This window comes from Equus asinus, chromosome 21 (assembly GCF_041296235.1).
Source record: "Equus asinus isolate D_3611 breed Donkey chromosome 21, EquAss-T2T_v2, whole genome shotgun sequence".
In the NCBI taxonomy this organism is placed as follows: Eukaryota; Metazoa; Chordata; class Mammalia; order Perissodactyla; family Equidae; genus Equus; species Equus asinus.
In genome coordinates, this window is record NC_091810.1 from 15947289 (window position 1) to 15967032 (window position 19744).

General features: G+C 50.5%; 1 protein-coding gene across 15 annotated transcripts in view; it reads right to left on the bottom strand.

The window, feature by feature from the left end:
• The window catches only part of IFT122 (intraflagellar transport 122), a 79189-nt gene that overhangs the window by 4725 nt on the left and 54720 nt on the right, over positions 1–19744 (bottom strand). For 14 of the 15 annotated variants that reach the window (XM_014838423.3, XM_070492855.1, XM_070492852.1 and 11 more), the window contains 8 exons: positions 18146–18307; positions 13726–13892; positions 10878–11049; positions 9320–9422; positions 7272–7412; positions 6041–6135; positions 2442–2542; positions 283–448 (listed from right to left, as the gene is read on the bottom strand). In XM_014838423.3, coding sequence (XP_014693909.2) covers positions 283–448; positions 2442–2542; positions 6041–6135; positions 7272–7412; positions 9320–9422; positions 10878–11049; positions 13726–13892; positions 18146–18307 — 1107 coding nt within the window. The remainder of the gene's footprint in view (positions 1–282; positions 449–2441; positions 2543–6040; positions 6136–7271; positions 7413–9319; positions 9423–10877; positions 11050–13725; positions 13893–18145; positions 18308–19744) is intronic. The other variant, XM_070492854.1, reaches the window with a different exon arrangement.

Consider the following 19744-nt stretch of genomic DNA (forward strand, 5'->3'; position numbering starts at 1 on the left):
GACACGGAGCCTCAGGAGAGCCAGGAAGCAAAGGAGGGCAGGGCTGTGGGGCTCAGGGGGCCAGGAGCTGCTGGTAGAGCACAGCAGGCTGAGTGGAGAACAGAGGAGGTAGAGAGGGAAGAGTGGAAGGAGTTGGCAAACCAGGGCTCAAGTAGGGGAGAAGGGCGCAGAACCCTGAGAGCATGGCAGCTGTCTTTCAAACAGAACCCAGGCAGGGCAAGAAGGGGCCAGGAGACGTCTGAGAGGAGGAGCAGCGTCCTGCCCAAGGGGCCAGGCCCTCACCTCGCTGTCATGGAAGGGCTTGGAACGGATGGTCAGGCTGCCTAGCTCGATGGACTTCTGGAACCTGGTGGGGATCCGCAGGCCCTGCAGCTTGTTGTAGGCATGCCGGGCTAGCTTGTAGGCACCTAGCGCCTTGCTTTGCTTGGCTAGAGTGAAGAGTGTCTTCCTGCCGATGACAGGGTTAAGGACAACAGAGGCCACGCCAGGCCCGACAGCCAGCACTACCTACCCTCAAAGTGAGCCCCATTCTGGAATGTAGCTTGTGCTGGTGCCAGCATGGCCCGGGCAGAAGCCTGAGGAGTGCTTTGCTCATTTGTGGGATGTAAGTGTATTTCTCGGATATCAAAGCCCAAGGATTTTTCCAGAGATAAAGACAGTGCAGTTTCCATTAATATTTTAACCTTGCTTAGGTTCTCTGGGCCTGCTGATGGCTTATCTTGTACCCTGACCATGCCAAAATGGCTCTCCTCACCTCCAACAGCCTGCCAGCCAGGCCCTAGGACACCTGGCACCAAGTGCCCTCCTGCTCCAGCCCCACCAGGTGGAGCCCAGTCCAAGATTGGCCGGGGAGCCACCCTCAGGTCCGGCTCACAGGGGCCTCTGGGTGCAGAGCACTGCTCTGCCTGCACTTCACCAAGGGTCCCGGTGATGTCTGAGCAGCAGCCTCCCCTCTTCCGAGGCCCCTTCTGGGCTGCTCAAGCTGAGGGTGACAAGCCTTTGTGCTCTATCTCAGGTCACCTCAAATGCTGGCTGTGCCCAGGCCCAGCCTGCCCTTCCCCACTCCTCCGTGGCAAGCCTTAGCTCACCCTTAAGAGTTCCGAGTCCCATGCCTCCTGCCCACGCTCCCTCCCTGAGGCTCCTGCTCGCCACACCCCCAGTGTGGCACCTTCCACTCCAGCACTTATACGGGGTGAGTTTCCTTGTCTGTGTCTCCACCGCACCTCTTCAAAGTCAGGTCTGTGTCAGGAGCCATTTCCAGGTCCCCAGTGGACAGCAAGGGATGAAGCTCAGGGCAGGGGTTCAAACTCTGCTGACCTGAAAAGAACTGGCTGGCAAGGCTGGGTGCAGGAGCTGAGGCCCCACACTAAGGCTACAGCCCCTCCTCTGTAGGGGTCTCAGTCAGTGAAGGCACCACTTAATTTGGGGGAATTTCCCCTGAAATGTAATTGATGGGCCTGGAACCCTTTAGAGAAGCCAATTCTCACCAATTAGCATCTCTGAGTCCTCCTCTGGGAGGGCTTTTCCTTACACAAAGAAGGCAGGGCTGGGCTGGGAAGGGGCTGAGAAAACAGTGATTTAGAAGAGGACAGAGGATAATTATGACTTTCATGACTTCCGGAACCTTAACAATTTTGGTCATTTCCTGGTAGATTCTGGCCGCACAGGGCCTCAGGCCCTTTCTCTGTTTACGGTAACCTGTGGCCCTCACTGGCCAGAGAAAGAGAGGCCAATTCACAGGGAGGCCCTCAGGCCGCTGCCTCTCCAGCCTGGCTCCCACCCAGGGCGGGCTTCAGCTCCTTCCACACACCATGTTCACTTAGCCTTTCCAGGCACTGGTGCTCCCCTGAAACATCTACTGTATCATCTTCTCTGGTTACCTCAGCCTACAGGATGGATGTCACCGCCTCCTGGCAGTCTTCCTTGACCAGGGCCCCAGCCTGAGCTGCATTCCACCCTTGGACACAGCATACAGCCCACTGAACCAGACCCTGACACTTGTCATCTCCCTCACTAGACAGCAGCTTTGTAGCCTCCCTGCCAGGGGCACAGCAGGTGCTCCACCGACCTGGGCTGAAACCGTCCCCCCCACCAACAAGGGAAGTGCCCAAGACTCCAAGCCCAAAGGCCTGGTGCTTCCTACATTTCTGTCCCTCCCTCATTTGTGGGCTCTGGAGGGCTTAGACGGTATGTTGGCCGGAGACCCACTGCTTGGCCCAGCCCGAGAGCCCTGAAAACTAATCTTCTCTTGGCACTAGCCCCTCAGTCTCCCTGGCTGAGCCTCTTCTACGGCCAAACGGCAGCGGCCGGGCAAGCTCGCTCTCTTCCCTGAGGGCTACTGTAGAGAGGGAAGGTTCTGCCAACAAAGCACCCTGGAAAGAACCTCCGAGGGCCATTAGACAAGAGGGGTGGGATGGAGGGTGGGGGGAGAGAAAGGATACACTTTAGAGATGCCCAAGGGGGTGTCCTTGGTCAGGCTGTGCAGCAGGAACCTGGAGATGTTGAAGAGGGTTTCGGGAAGGTGGAAACTGAAAGGCTCCTCCTGCAGCGAGAAAAGCAGACAGGGACTGAATTCCTCAACTGAGCCGCTGCTGGGCCAGGCCAAAGCAGACACCAATAATTCTGAGTTACTTCAATAAAAGGGCAGGTGTGCTCAACGAGCACCCACTGTGTGCTGGGCACATTAGCCACCGTGGTCTTTAACACAAGCCTGTGAGGATGCATTTTCATCCTCACTGTGCTGAGGCCCAGAGAGACGATTTGCCCAGGTCACTCCGCTACAAAGGAGCAGAGCCGGGATCCAAACCTAGGTCTGATTCCAAAGCCCAAGAATGTCTTTCTCTCCAGATGCACTGCCTCTGGGGTCGGTAATGATCCCTTCTTCTGAGCTCAAGTTGCCTCCAATTAGCTCTAAAAGAGAGGATACGACCCCGACACGAGCATGTCTTTAAGCAGAGTCAGCCCACTCTTCCCGGCATGAAATCACACGCCTCTTCTCGCTCCCCAACAGCAGCCTGACAGTTCAATGCCCACCAAATGTGCAGGCATGGTGCAGCCCCTCAGCTGCTCCTCCCTGTGTCCCCGGGCCCTGTACAGGCCCTAACAGACGAGGCACTCAACGCACATTAGGTCAATGAATAGGTCTTCTGTACCTAGAGGCTGCCAGAAGCTCAGCACAGAGGACTACAGGGAATTGCCATCAGGAGGGGTCCATAAAAGGTTAAGAATACCCTGTTTTGAAGGAATCTGGCACATGGTGTGAAAACTGAGTCTGCTTTAGACAACGATGAAAGCAGGCCAGCTACCCCTCTACCTTGAGCGCTTAAATACTAATAAACTGACATTTCCTGAAGGGTCTTGCTAGGCCAGACTCATCACTGAGCCCCCAGGACTTAGGCCCTAATTGGTGTAAATTTGTGAGGACTCCCTTTACACTACTTTCCTGGTTCAGAGCCCAGCACCCTCTTTAGTTCTCACTCACATCGCTATAGTCTCTGTTAGTTCCACGAACCCAAGAAGACCTGAGACTAGATCCTTTTCTGGGTGAGAACCAGGGAGAAGCCTGCTTCTGGTTATATTGCACTAGGTTGTGGAAGCTAAGAAATGTCCCAGAAAGAATAGAGTAGGGGTTCCTCAAGATTAGCACCTCTCCTCCAGGAAAGAAGCCATCATCTCAGGAAAAGCCTGATGCTTCCCTCTCCAGTCTGCTCTGAAGCACAGCTGCTCTTCTAGGTCCTGATGCCAAACCCTAAAATATCCACTGCCAGGCCTTTGCACATGCTGTGACCTCTGCCAGGAATGCCCTTCCTCCTCCTCCTCTTCACCGGCTCCATTCTTCTCATCTCCCTCCTCTTGGCTTAGGGGTCGCCTCCTCCAGGAAGTCTTCTTAGTCCTCTAAGCTTTTCCCTTGAGGGAACTGTATTGCAACTACTTGTAACTAGACTATGAGCTCCTCAGGAGCAGGGACAATGTCCTGTTCACCACTGTGTCCCAAGCCTTCAGCACAGGGCCTGTCACACAGTAGGTATTTGTTGAATGAAGGAATGGCCCGATGAAGAAGGCTCAGCTGGAATGAACAGCCAGGGACCCAGCTGGTGTGCAACTGCCACAAGCTCACAGCTACATGTAGCCCTGGGGCAGAGCTCAGCTGTTACAGAGAAGAAATCCCCAAACGCATGCCCCCAGGTTAGGAAAGAGAGAGGAAACAGCTGGACTCTGAAGCGGTTCAGGCAAACCAAGACTGAGCGGGGTCCCTGACGTTCAGGCCTAAGCTGAGTTTGGGATCCTTTTTTGGGGTGGCTTCTTTCCAGGTGAGGGACTGATTGAGATCAGGGGTCCTGAAAAGACTGTAGGGAAAGACGAGGTCCCTTGAGAGCACTGACCCTGGTGTGGGGCACAGATGAGATGCAGGACTGATGGCTGGCCAAGGCAGAGCCTATCAGAGGAGTCTTTCTTGCCAGACTTTCCCCAGAGGCAAAGAATGTGCTGAGAGGTCAGCACAAATGAGGGGGAAAGAGGCGCTCAGGGCAGAAGGCAGGGCCTGGTCAAAGAACTGCGCAGTGCTCAGCCTGCGGGGAGCAGGCCAACGGAAAGCTGCCTGGAAGCTTCCGCACAGGGCAGCAGGAATAGCTGACACTCGTCTAGCGTCACTTTGTGCCAGGCACGCTTCCCAGTGCCTGCCTTTTTTTTTTTTTTTTTGAGGAAGATTAGCGCTGAGCTAACTACTGCCAATCCTCCTCTTTTTGCTGAGGAAGACTAGCCCTGAGCTAACACCCGTGCCCATCTTCCTCTGCTTTATATATGGGACACCTACCACAGCATGGCTCTCACCAAGCGGTGCCAGGTCCACACCAGGTATCCAAACCAGCGAACCCCAGGCCGCTGAGAAGCAGAACGTGCAAACTCAACCACTGTGCCACCGGGCCAGCCCCCCAGTGCCTTTCTAATATTCACTCATTTAATCCTCACAACCCCATCAAGTAGGTACTGTTACCACCCCCATTTTATAGAGAAGGAAGCTGAAACACAGAGGAAAGTAAACGACTTGCCTAAGGTCACACAGCGGAGCAGGGGTGTGAGGCCAGTGGTCTACCTTCTCTAAGTTAGAGGCGAGTGGGGGCAGAGGCTAAGAGCACAGGCTCTGGAGCCAGCCTGTCTGGGTTCAAGTCCTGGCTCTCCACTTACTAGCTGTGGGATCTCTCCATCCAGCACCTCAGTTTCTTCATCTGTAAAATGGGGATGACAGTACTTATCTCACAGTATGACTGAAAAGATTATAGAATAAAGCCCTCAACACTTTGCCTGGTATGTAGTAAGTGCTCAGTAAAGGTTGGTTATTGATACTATCCTCCTAGCTTATCAGCACAGGATAAGCTCACATTGTAGGTGTTTAATCAATGTTTGTTGAGTGACTGAGGAAACACAAAATGAGGAAGCTGATGACAACCTGTCACCTGTTACCCATTGTGAGAAGGTAGATTTAAAATGGCTTAATCAAAAAAGTTAGGGAGTGACTAAAAAGAACTACTTGGGTCTCTGGGGATCAAGCCAATTCTGTTGTTTTATAGAGAAGGAAATTGAGGGCCAGAGAGAGGAAGTAAGGTGCTCAAGGTCACACAGCAAGTCAGTGACAGGGCCAGGGAGGGACCTCAGGCCTTTGGTTAGGGCTGGACCTTCACCCATCTGGAAGAGCGGGCCCCATGGAATGTCTAACTCTGATCACTTTAGAGACAGCTCTTTGGCTAACCCAGAGTCTGCCTGAGTCATCCAAACCGGAAGCCAAAAACTAGAAAGGCCCATTGTAGCTCTGGCTTGCTACTTCAGAAGCCCACAGCTTGCTACAAGTCAAACAAGTGGCCAATCAAGGGAAATCAAAGTTCCAAACTTTGTCTCCCAGGAGGAGACGAGGATTTCTCAGCAGGTCATCCTGCCCAGTGAGTTTACTTTCCATCCAGAGGTCCCCTGTTCTTTAAGACGTGCCCAATGCCCCTGGCTCAGTAGGTGGCACCTCCGCCAGGCACCAGGCTCCTGGCAACCTTACCGTGTACCGGTGAATGGCGTGGTAGCCGTGGTACAGCTCAGCCAAGTGCTGGAAGTGGTGGAACTTGCTGAGCATCACATCCTTCTGGGCAGGATCTGCGGTGGGCAGCAGGAGGGGAGCAGGGCAGGAGGGAGGGGATGTGTCAAACCACGTCTAGAAGGAAGCACTAGGCAACGGCACTGTTGCCAGTGTCAATTCTCCCTTGACACTGGGCCTATGCCAGGGAGAGCAGCAAAGAGGTACAGTGATGGGAAAGGTGCTCTGTTTAGGAGCTGGGGCCCTCCTAAGACAGGTAAAGTCTCAGCTGGGCAGACACATGGTCAGGAAAAGCCTGAGGACATTTCTCGCAGGTTCTCCCAGATCCCACACTACACCCTACCAGGTCATTCCACCAGGGCAGCACCAGCCGCAGCAAGAAGAGGGTGATCACTGGCACCCAGACATGCCAGAGGAAGCTGGCGGGGAGTGGGCAGATGTCAACTTTATGCATGCTCATCTCAGGCCTCCTCCCTCTGTGCCTTTCCTTATCAAAAGCACTGGCCACTGGCCAGAACAGAAAAATGCCACCTTACACCTGGGCTTGACAGTTTCCAAATTATAACCATGGCCTCTGTGAGGCTGATAGCAGCCTTATGAAGGAAGCAGGGCAAGACCTTCCCATGCTACAGATGGGGACGTAGAGCCTAGGAAGGAACTGGGACTCGATGCAAGTCACCTGGGCTGTTTTCCTACTTCTGCATGCTGGCTTTGGTCCAGTGAAGAACATCTCCCCGTCCCCTCCACTTTCAGAATTCCCTCAGGGCATTATGGGAAGTCTTGCGAAAGACAGCAACACTGAAACTACTTTCCTTCCTAGGATGAGTGAGAATCTGGAGTACGTTATTGTAAAGTGATCTTTTTTTCATTTAATTAAATTTTTTTTTAAACCAGTGCTCACCCGGGTCCAGTTACGGGCTCCCAGGTAGCAGGGGAGAGGTATGTTCTGAATTAGGAACACAGGGCAGGACCTCCCAACTGTAACCCCAGGACAGCCCTCATACCATCCTTAAGCTTATGGGAGAACTGGAAAAAGATGACACACCAGATTATGCTGCTGCAAGACAGGGTTATGGACAATACATCCAATAAACAAGCCCAGGGCTTTAATTAAAACGTCCCAGCTCTTCCGATGTTTATCTTGGTGCCAGAGCGGGGCTGGGGAAAACAAGTGGCCTGGCTGATGTTTACTTACCTTGAGCTATATTGAGGCACTGCATGGACAGCATCCAGTAATAATAGGCAGCGTCATTAAATCTGCTCTCTACCACGGCATTGTGTGTGAGCTGCTCCAGCACCCTGACCGCCTCCTCCTGCCGCCCGGCCTTGTGGAATGCTGGAGGGGCACAAAAGCACACGCAGTTTGGAGAGGGTGATGGAATTCTGTGCGACTTGCAAGGGGCTGCTGTAGAAGTAGGACACTCATCAGAGCATTTGCAGCACTTCGTTGCTGGGATGCGCCTCTCAGGCCGAAGGCTATAAATAACTAAGGCTACATCCTGGAAAAGAGTACAGTGAGATATACTCATTTTTGGCTGGGAAAAGGCAACTGACTCTGGAAAGGCATGGCAGAAGGAAAAACCTGAGGGGCCAAATTGCAAGGCAAAGTCTGAGGATGGAACTGCTGCTCATCACCAGTGAGGTTTTGCCTCTGCCCCCATTCCCAGGGTAAAACTTTGTGACTCCCAAGGTGACACTAACAGGACCTGACACTTCAACAGGCTTGGGAGTTTACAAATTGCTACTGTTGCTGATTCCCTCACTGGGTCGCCACAACGGACTTATGAAGACTTTCTTAACAGGCTCTGCAAGGTGGAAGTCCTCAGCTGGTCTTCAACCAAGTGCTTTTGCAACAACCTTGAAAAACCTGGCTCAGTGTAGCAACCAAACATTTGTGAAAACAAGCAAAAAATCTCTCCATCGTCCTACATCCATTTAACAGAAATTTCCTGAGTCCCTAGTATGTGGCCAGACCCTTGGGACGCTTGGGGCTGCCAGGGAAGCACTTCAAAGCTGTGAGACTTGCCCACAAGTGGACACGCAGATGATCAAAATTCTCTGCTTTAGAGAAGGAAAAGGCCTGGCTTTTGTTCCATTCTCATCTCCAATCTCTTGTCTGAGTACCAAGTTACTATGGCGATGGATTCTTGGAAGGGCAGATACAGACAGATGGAGAGGTTGATGTGTTTTGCCCAAACATGCACATACTTCAGCAACTGGGTTCTCTGGAAATGCTGAAGCAGTAGAGAACATGCCGTCCTTCAATGGGGGCTTTTAGCTGAGGAGCTCCAACAGGGAGACATTTGTTCCGCAATGTGTCCGGAGGTGGCAACTGTTACCATATAGAAGTGTAAATGAGATGCTACAGAATATGACACACCCAACTTCAATTAGAAGACTTCCTAAAGAGGCAGCAAAACCGTCAGAAGAATCAGGTTCCTGAGTCAGGCAGCTCCTGGTCCAATTCTGGCTCTGCCACTCTCCGGCTTTGTGACTTTGCAAGGCATAGTTAGCCCCTGAATCTCTCCAGGGCTGCTGGTGAGATTCAAGTTATGGAGTTAAGTGCCCAGGTGATGTCTGACACAGAGAAGCCAGCCACATTTTTAAATTATTATTAGCAGGTAAACCTCCATACTTCCTTTTGCTCCTATTTCAGATAACTGCCACAGCTGGTATGCAGCTCACTTTACCAACGGAAATGCCGAGAAGCAGAGGACACTCCATTTATCTGAGCCAGAAACAGAACCCAAGTTTCTATTCACGGTAGAGGAAAGCGGCAGGGGAGACGGTGCCAGACACTCTGCGGGCATCCTCTCACTCTGTCCTCGCCCCACCCTGGCTCAATCTCCCTCTCTGCCACTTCCTTGCTTTGAGACTTCAGGCAAATCCCTCTACCTCTTTCAACCTCACTTTTCTCATCTACAAAACAGTACCTCCATCATAGGGCCTTTGTGAGGATTAAGTGGGAAGATACATTTGAGTGCACAATGTTTTGCTCATGGAGGAGGCATGACCTGCCTAAGGTCCTAAGCGAGTGAGTGATGGACCCACGCGTGCCCGACTACAAAGCCCGTTTCTTTCCACTGTTCCCCAGTCTTTCACCACTAAACACCTCACATCCCCAGGATAAAGTCATCAATCTTGGGGCCTATGAGGGGAGGGGCATGGCAGCCTTCCTGAAATGTGTGTCTTGGCAGTGCTTTCTCCTGCTCTGTCTGCAAGGTGCCAATCTGTGTGGCATACCTTTCTGGGCTTCCTCAAAACGGTCATTCTCTGCTAGCCACTGCGCATAGGGCACGTAGATGTCATCCTTAAATTCAGGATGCTTCTCACCCAAAGCAAAGGCCTGGAGGAAAGAGCAAATGCATTCTTAATAAAGCAGCCCCTGCAGCCCCCATGAAAACACAGCACTTGGCTGAATCCATTAGAGATGTCATATTTTGCCAGCCTGACAACTCAGAGGGGGAGAGTGCCTCCCCTCCCCACCCCCAGAAACGCAAAAACAAATCAGCTCTTTGAAAACAAAAGGCAATTAACAGCAATATGCAAGCGACTGGATTCAGTAACAACACAGTCTGTTTCTGGACCAGAGAAGCAGCACAGAATCGGAAACATTTTATTTTGAGGGTTTGCGTGGGCTCCTATAGCGCTGCAAACAGATTTCTTTTAATTGCAGGCGACACCTAAGGAAACAGAATTGACATTATCATCATCACTGCTTATTAGCTGTCAAAGATGACTGGGGACTAGGGGCTGTAGGGGACCCAGTGACTGCGTTAGCTAGGCTCCAGAAACACCTGTCAGGCCAGGAGGATGGGAAATGAGTCAGGGCGGACAGATGTGGCAACAGGGAGAAAGTTTGCCTGATGCACAGCCAGGACTAAGTAGTTCTAAGATGCTCTAATTTATGCTGTTTGAGAAATCTCCTGATAAATTTATTTTGAGAAGCCATTATTGCCTCTTTCCCTGGCCCCACCTTTTCTCATCAGTGACCTTGTCACCTCACCAAATGGAGCCACTCAGAGGGCAGACAAGAGGCAGACAGCTCTTACCCAGAAAAGGCCCTGCTATAGCTTTGTAAACTAGATCACAGCAGGCGGACGGGGTGGGGTGAGGACAGTGGGTGCAGCCTCTAATGCCCTTGGGGATGACTTTCAATCCAGAGCACAGGTAGTCAGTGACCTGGAGGGTGGGAGTCAAGCAACAGTCGGGGCAGCACATTGCTGCTTCTGACAGCCTCACCCCAGACATCTCTCCTGTCGGCCTGGCTAATTCTTCTCACTGCCCCTCACGCCAGAGGGGTCCAGGTCAGTGGAGGGGTGGAGGAGGAGGAACAACTGGCCCTGAAACAGCTCTGGCAGCCTGCACCTGGAAAGGTGTTTTCTGCAAAAATGCCACCCAGCAGGTTTTAAATGTCACACAAGTGTATCTCCGTGTCAGAGAGGTGTCAGCCTCTGGTGCTGGTCAGAGGCAGCTCAGACCAACAGCAGGTACTGGGGGTGTCATGTTAAATCTCACATCCCTGGTGTCTGTCACAGCTGGCACAGAGCCAGAAGTCCATAAAGCTTTTCTGAATGAATGAATGAATGAATGAATGAACGAACGAAGATGGAAAGCTAGTACCAAAAGGTCCTCCAAGATGCTCTGGCTCAGAGAATTTGAGGGTAAGTCTTCTGACTGTCAGGCCAATGTTCATTCCCACAAGGAGGGCAGCTGCTCTCTACCCAAAGCCCAAAAAGCCCCCCCATGGTCCAGAGCTCAGGCGGGACCATCTGACCCATGAGGTGTGCTCTGTCCTCACCTCATCCCAGCGCTGGGTCTCCACATGCAGCTGAACCAAGGACTTCAGGTCACCAATCTTCAGGTAGGTCTCAGCAGCATAGCCAGGGTTATCCAGCTTCTTGAAGTAGTGAGCACACATCAGCAGGGGCTCCCGCTCGGCCTTGTCCAGCTTACGGGCAATGTCGATCAACCTGGAGGGGCGAGAGTGCAGGAGGAAGGAGATGGACTCCTGTGAAGGAACCTGAGGGAAGGAAGTGGCATGGGCTTTCGGGGCTTCTCGAGGGAAGACCCTGTGTCGACTCATGTTGATGTCCCCAGTGCTCAATATGGGATGATGGCCCCTGGTGCTCGATGAGTGTACTCTGAAACATTGCGCAGTGACTAGGAGAAGTTGCCTGCTAAATGACACTATCTTCCCCACCTCATGTGCCTTTCCAGCAGGATCTGTGTATGGAAACAAACATCTACTGATCACTGACGGGGACGAGCACAGCCCCACGACCTTTCACATGTGTGACTTCACTGACTCTTCACCACCCTGAGAGGAAGCACTGTTATTCTCATTTCACAGAGGAGAAGACTAAAAGCTAGGGTGGGAGGCGGAGCCACCCGTCTAGGACACTGCAGCCAGGGAGTGGCAGAGGATTCCTTCCACCACTGTTCTGGGAATTCTCATAGGAAAGCAGAGGCAGAGGCATAAGAATTCTTCAGTGACAGCACCTCCAGAGGAAGAGGCATGTGTGGGGCCTGCTCTGAGCTCTGGAAGAAAGGCATACAGAAAATCTTGACTATGTCTCTCCTCCTGGCCAAGATGCTGACCACGGCTGACGGGACACAGGGACCACTCACTGGGTCCTTGCTTCGTCCCAGTGGTGATGGGCCCTCTCACTGCTCGTGGGGACATGGGGACTGGATGGAAAGTGCTTGTTCACTCTGGTCAGGCTGGGGTTTGGAGTAAAACCTGCTCTCCCAGGGGAATGGGGCTCTACCCAGCTTGCTCTTTGTGAGAAGGGAAGGAAAGCAGCTGTAACAGATCCCTGTCTCAGAGACAGGCAAGCTCAGGGAGGTCTGTCAATCTGCACTTAGAATAATAATGGTAACTAAAAATAACACCTCTCAGCAGAGAGGACACATTTTTAGGGAAAGGTGGTCCAGGCAACCCCTTAGAGCCCCTCCAGTCCCACCCATCAAATGAAATGTCCCTGGAGGAGAGGCACCTTTTACACCCAGACTTGGAAAAGGGACAGAACATGCTTAATGTCTCTTTCCTGAATTAGTTAAGTATCCCCAGGGTAACCTGATACATATCAGTTCCACATGAAAGTGACATGAAAAACTAGAGAGGAGAGCAGAGCCCTAAATCTGCCTAGCTCCTTCCTACACCACCCCTTTTGTGAAAAGAATCATTTTTGGGGCCAAATCTGTGCCTCCCTCTTCAAGAAACTTTATTCGTGGACAAGAGAAAGATGGAGTGGTAGGTCACACACCAACGTTGCTTTGTGAGAGGCACACACACTAACTACATGGTGGGGTTCACAGGGTGACTTAATCATTAACCAGCCGCTCTCCCTCCCCAGGTCCTGCCTGGGCCACCTCTACCTGTGGACCACAGTGTGGCTTGCAGAACAGATGTTAGGGCTCAAACTGAGCCAACCTCAGGAGCTGCTCCCTCATCTCTTCTCCTTTGCCAGCTGTGGCAGCATGTGTGTGTACACGTGTGTGTGTGAGCATGAAGCCCACTTTCCCTGACCGTGGGAGGAGAAAGCCCTCCTGGTGGAGGTCTGATGCTCTAAGAGTCCCAAGACTGAATCCATCCTCTGTCCAGGCAGCCTCACCCCAAGCCCGCTGCTCTTTCGTTCTCTACCTTGGCAAGTGGCATGACTGACCACCAGGCCCAGAGCTCAGAAATCAGCCTTCAGCTCTCTCGCCCAGCCCCGCCCCGACACCCACATCCAGTTGGGTCCTGTCAGTTCTAGCTCCTACATGTCTTTTGTTCCCTCAGGCACCACATTCCCGCCTGGTAGACTATACTGGCCTCCCTACCTCTAGTTTTTCCTCCATTCTACACCTACTGCCTGAGTGGACTTTTGACAGCACAGCCCCAAACAGGGGTCCTCACTACCTAGTGGCAAATCTAAATGCCACAGTTTGATACCTGAGGCCCTCCTGGTGTGGTGAGCCCAGATCCCCTGCTGCAGCCAGCCAGCCTTCATTCTCCCACTCCTACAGCTTTTATTCCAAACACAGCCTGCTCGTTCTGTTTGTGCTGTTCTTCCAGCCTGGACATCCCTCCCCTTTCTGTCATCTCTGCCTCTTGAAATTTGTCAAGGTCCTTGATGCGAAGACCACCTCCAGGAGAAGACATTCATAGTTCCTCCCATGAGAATTCATGTCTCCTTCCTCGATGTGCTCAGAACTTTTCTTGTTCTTTTTCAGCTCCTACCTTTATCCAGGTTATGGGCACTGAAGTCAGCCAGATCAGTTTGGAGCTCAGTCCCATGACTTCCCAGCTGTTTGGCCTTGTCTTATCACTTGTCCTTGAACCTTGGTTTCCCTCATTTGGAAGATGGGCATGGAAACACCAATGCTTAGGGTGAGGGGGCAGAACCAAACGCCTACAAGGCATCACAGCCCCAATGGCTGGGTGTCTCCCCCTCCTCATTCTCGCCACCCTTTCCTCCAGGGACTCACTAAGCTCCTCAAAAGCTGCTTCAATGTCCATGTCTCCCAAAAAGCTAGTAGTATCACATTTGGATTAGATATTTAGAGAAACACTATTTTTTCCCTTGTCAGTCAAAACCAAGAGCTGACATGACATGACATGACATGCTGCCAAATGCTTCTTGGGGCAGGGACTAAACACTTACATGTCAACCCAGCCATGGTCGCCACTGATCTCTATGGCCTTGACATGCTCTCCCGCTGAGATATACATCTCCACAGCGGCTTTGGGCTCGTTGATGTTTCTAGCCCAGTCAGCCTGTTTGGTGATTAGCATCTTTGTTTCTTTGGGGTCTCCAGATCCAAGGAAATCCTGAGGAAGCACAACAAACAAAAACACACTGGATTAGAACTTCCTGCTGCCAGCATTACGTCAGGCTGCTGAAAGCTGGAGCAAGGAAGGGCTGCGTTTGGCTGAAGCGGGCGATCAGGATGCAGGCATGAGTCCATCCCTGGGTGGCTGACTAAGGGGCAGTCCCAGGTGTCAGGGAGGAGTGCTCACAGGCTGCCTCACAGGTGCCCCTGGGGGTACAGGGACAGTGTCAAGGACTGTGGCCCTCAACATTTCCTGCCCTTCTCGCTAATGCACATTTGTTTCTGGACTCTTTGGAGTACTGTACACAAACCCTATAGCACGGAGGCTCTATGATCAGGTTACAGTGTCTCTCACACAGAGTTTGATGTCTATATGACCATTCTATACAGTGACTCTAAAACCTGTTTGCACAGTTGTGAATATTCAGACCTACACTCTGAACTGAGGGCCCTCTGGGCCCTCCTCTCAACTACCACCACACTGGAACCGCTATCACATCTGTTTTCTGATTCTATTCATGTTCTGTTGCTTGAACTTAGGGCATCATCCCCTTGGCTTTGCCCCCAGCTATTTGTGTAGGGCAGATAAGGAGCAGAAGTGTTTTTGGTTAATTACTTCTCAACTGGATAGTATTGGACCTATCCTGAGATCAGGTCTGCAGGGGTGGGGACAGCAGGAGGCCATGGGAGCTCTGAGGCAGGGGGAAGGGGCCTGGAGAGAACCTGTGAAGGAAGAGAAGCCTGTGGATCTGGAGGCTCAGGGGGCGGACCCCAGGGCCTGTGTTCCTTCCAGCACAACAGGGGGCTGGAGGGCCATGACCAGCTTCCCTGGGTTGGCCCTTGAATGTGAGAGAAAGCCTCAGAAAATCACCTCTTTTCAGGAAGCAGTTACCCAAAATACATATGTGAGAGTTTGCCATAGTTGAGGCAGCTTTGGTGCTGACATTTTTAAAGGTGGGGCTTTTCAAAAAGGGAAATTGAGAGCTCTTAGGGCCCAGATCTGCATTACTAGTAAGAAGCAGTTTGTCTTAGGAATAATGAGCCCTGCAGAGAGTGCTCTGTGTCAACCTCACAAAGTAAAAAATGCACTCTTTTCTCCATGATTAGCACTCATTTGTCAGGAAAGTACAGTCAATGTATGCTAAAAACCCACTTGAACAATTAAGTCTCTTTCTTTTTCCATTTGCTTTCAGGGTAATTGTGTACCCACTAAAATAATATATTAGATTGGCCTAAGACAACCAACTGTTTGAAGGGGAGCATCATTTACCCTGATGCTGGGGGTCCAATAAAAGACAGACCCACCTCGCTGGCCTTTGGTCTCTCTGAAGCTCACACATGTGAAAGCAGCCACTGACTATCTGCAGATGCCTAGTTTGGACCATTACAGACACAGCCTTTACTCTCAGCAGCTACTACAACGTGACTCTTTATGCCAGTGCAAAGCCAGAAACTCTGCTAACCTGGCTGGCTAAATGAGGCTAGGAGGTGGAGAAAACAGGCATCATACAAGAACAGAAATGTCCTTTAAAGTGAGGTGCTTAGTGCACTCGGGATGACTCTAGTGAGAAAGGGCAGAGGCCAAGAGTAAGCCATAAATTTGGGTTGTCAAAACAAGGAGACCAGCCAGGCACATAGCTCACAGGCTTGAAGGAGCCTCCTTTTGCCCAACAGCCCAGCTCTGGGAGCTCTGACCTAATTGAAGCTGAGTCTAAATGGTTCCTTCAAGGCTCAACACACTGGGTTTTCAAAGGTTCTTTGGTTCCATGAAGCTAATTTACAAGTTATCTGGGGTCATGGCAAAGACTTTGTCCTGGAGTGGACAGAAAGAGGCTGTGCTGAGTGATGAATGAGACTAAACAGTGTTCTCATGCTTGGTGATTTTGATAAGGACATACTACATAAGAGTTAAGAGCATTATAATTCCCTTTATCACCATATAAACATGTCACTTATCCGGAAAGCATACAATTTATTTGTACGTGGGAATGTAATTTAAAAATTTTCCAAAAACCAGATTGAATCTTGGGAAGCAATTTTCAAGTAAACAAAAACATGTCATGTTAATAAGCACTGTATCTCCCCTCACCCCAACATAATGTGTATGTACACATTTTCTTAAACTCAGACTACTGGGGGGGATTGAAATGGAACCAATCTACTTGGAATTGTGATAAAAAACTAAAACCAAGGGGGCTGGCCCCGTGGCCGAGTGGTTAAGTTAGCGCACTCCACTGCAGGCAGCCCAGTGTTTCGTTAGTTCGAATCCTGGGCGCGGACATGGCACTGCTCATCAGACCACGCTGAGGCAGCGTCCCACATGCCACAACTAGAAGAACCCACAACGAAGAATACACAACTATGTACCGGGGGAGCTTTGGGGAGAAAAAGGAAAAAATAAAATCTTTAAAAAAAAAAAAACTAAAACCAAAACCAACCCCCAGATTTACTTTCATAGAGAGGCAGACCAGATGGAGTGCATAAATGGGCTACATTTCTGTGTAGGAGACTGTAGGTGCATGAAGCCCACCTGAAGTGTGAGGAGGGGCCTCAACGCAGGGGCAAGAATGGGGCTGGTTGGGGAGAGGTCTGAAGAAACAGCCACTCTGTGATTACGCTTGGCCCCTCTCATTTTCCTAACCATTCTACAGCTTGGCCTTTGTACAGGGCTTTCTCATACATTATTTTGTGCAATTCTCAGAACGAAGCTGTGCTGTAGCTATGTTACCCTCTAAGAAGGAAATGGAGGCTCAGCAAAGGGAAGAGCTTTTCCCCAGGTCACCCATAGGAAGGACCAGGACTCACACCAGCTCTCTGGATGCCAAGGCAAGGCGTTGTCTACTGTGCCACAGCTGCCTGCTAGGAAGTTTCAGAGGTTCCAGGAAGGGCTAATGGTCCCAAAGAACAACCATGTCCAGCTGTTCCTAATGCCTAAATTCTAACCCTAGGAATTCAATCTTTCAAGATTTTGTCTTCAGTATAAATGCTGTTATCCCCAGAAAGAGAAGCACTGATTGAGGTGTTCTCAGTATGAATGCAGTGCTAAATCTCGTGTGTGTGTGTGTGTGTGTGTGTGTGTGTGTGGTGAGAGTATGGAGGGAGGGTAAAAAAGTTGAATAGGGCAAAGTGGAGGAGCCTGAAGCACCCAGATCTGAGGGATGGATCAAGGTGAAAAGACAGACTGGGACCCAGGTGCTCATCCAGGTGTTGATGACCAGAAACCCCTGGGCCACATCACAGTGACCCAGACACAACCTTCAGCCCCAGGATCTCACAGATGGTATAAGAAAAAAGAGCAGAGCCATCTTCGGGAATGGAAAAGCAGAAAGAAATGGGGACAATTTTCCATTTCAAACTTGTGAGCTAGATAATTGCCATTAATAGCCACTAATTGGTTGTGGCTGATGACTCACTTAATAACATTTTGAAATCTCTCTGACACTACCAAGAAAGGCAGGTTATCAAAGGCATCTCCATGGAAGGAAGAGCCTGATTGCTCGATGCACCCAAGGCTCTCTTCACCTTGTATTACGCTAAACTGCAAATGTCTTGATGGTCTGGGCTCCCCAGTGGGACTCGCTCTCATATAAGCCATGAGGAGCCTGCTCCAGGAAGATCTCCCTCATGTACCCAGACCTTTTGGGGACTACCTTAACAGGGGCCCTCCAAATGCAAGAGGAAATCTCCATCATCACCCATGCAGATGATGTGGAGGGCACTATGCACATGCCAGGGCTGCACCTGAAAGCACTGGAGGACAGGGACTCTGTCATGGTGTCTCCAAGGCCCCGTGCGAAGCCAAGTACCAATTAGAGAGCAGGCGCTCAGGACACCTTGACTAGAGTGAACCACATTGTCCTGTATAACAATGGTAGAACCAGTTCATACCTGGAGACACTGATTCCCAGTGGCTTGTAACAAAGGTTTGAAAGAATTTACGGGAGACAGCCCTGAACCCTGAACAATTAATGAAGGGACTAGGCTGGTTTAGACTCACAATCTATCCAGCTCCATCTCTGACAAAGGTCTGAACTATCATACTCTGTCCCTTTGATGTGAGCCTGAAAGGTCAGTTTTAGGTTAGCTTCAACCAGTGGCCGTTGATGGTTCCTTTGTTTACCAATGTGCCCACATCCTTTCTGAGGCCATTGCTGTTTTCCATCTGTACCACCTCTAGGGGTAAACAACTTGGACAACGCAGTGTCAGAACACTGGTGGGCACTGGGGCCCGGGATGTGGGTGGCACATTACCTTGGCATACTCAAACATGCAGAGGTCAGTGTACATGTCGAGTGCGAGGTTCTCGTGCCCGCTCCTCTTGTACAGTTTGGCTGCCTCATGGAACTTCCCCTGATAGGAAAACACATCTGCCAGAAACAGGTCATTGTTGGTCTCTCCCCGCTTCTTCCTCTCCTGGAAAAATTAGAAGCACAGGAAACGGCCTCTGCAGCCATGGCAGGAAGCAGCCTTTACAAAGGTTAGATGTTGCTATTTCAAGTTAAGCCCCTTGGGCCTTCCTACTGGAACCTACACTTGGCTCCTGGGCTGTTGTGTCTCTCACCTAGGTTTCTGGTGGGAGTGCTTGACAACAAAAGCAGATTGTTTTTTCCAGATGAGTGAAGATCAAAAGAGACGCAAACTTTTGTTTGTTTAATGGAAATTCCTCAGGGCTGCTTTCTTGTATATTCTTCCCAGGAAACAACTCCAGATTAGGATGGTGTGTACTACTACACTTGTTGATGGCCCCCAAGCTCCCAAGACCTCCCACATCCCCAGGCCTGGTTTGACCAAGTTGTGACTCACGATGATGGTGGACAGGAGAAAACTTAAGTTGGTTTCAAGAAGGAGACCAACAAAATGTATAATGAGTCTTACTATGTCTCTGTCTCTAAAGGGAAAGTAAGCCATGTCATGTGCTGAGCACCCACTAGGCACAGGGTATATACTTCCCACATGGACCCAAGGATGGATGGTGCCACCTAAGTGTCCCACTGAGGAAAGCTGAAATTTAGAAGAGGAGCAGGTGGAGGTCATATAGAGCTGGCATTTGGACTCAGTCTGTCTGACTCCAGATGCTTTTGGTACCATAGAACAGCACCTTTGGAAACAAGTGATGGTCCCCAACAACACACCTGCATGGGCACTCACAGGCACTCACATGTGTGCATACATGTGCTCGCACACACAGACGTGCAGCAGTGCTGAGGATGAAGAGAAGTAACCGGCACACTCCTTCCTCTTGTGTTAGGGAATATTCATTAGTCTACAGCTCAAGTATTTGTAAACATTCACTAGCACCCAATCTATCATCCCCAGCAGCTTCCTTTTGCTTGCTTTCTAGCAACTGTACCACAGTGGAGGAAGATGAGACACTGAATCAAACTCTGAGACAAGCTGGTGAAAGTTTTAACAGCTGGAGGCAATATGCTTCCCTACTGACAGAAACAATAATAAAAAACCAAAAAACTACACACAGTGTAGGCTCATCAACCAAATAAACTAACTCCTAATTATAGGAAATGAATTAAAATCTTGCAGTGAGATAAAGAAATAGGTTTCACTGGGCATGGAATTCATTCATTCTAGGTCACAGAATATCATCATGATCAATAAAAACGATTTACATTCAGTATGTACATAGCCATATGCGCAGATTCTCTTCCTGTCGTATCAGTGGAGTTACATCTCACCTGTTCAAAACGAGCCTAGTAAGGAATTTTGGTTCTCTAGAATAATGCTGAATGCCAAGAAGCAAGTAACTGAGGCCTCAGAGCAGCCAAAATGGATCCTCACTTGAAGACACTTTACTCTTTTTCAAGAGACAATTCTTACAAGTTTACTTTAACTGAC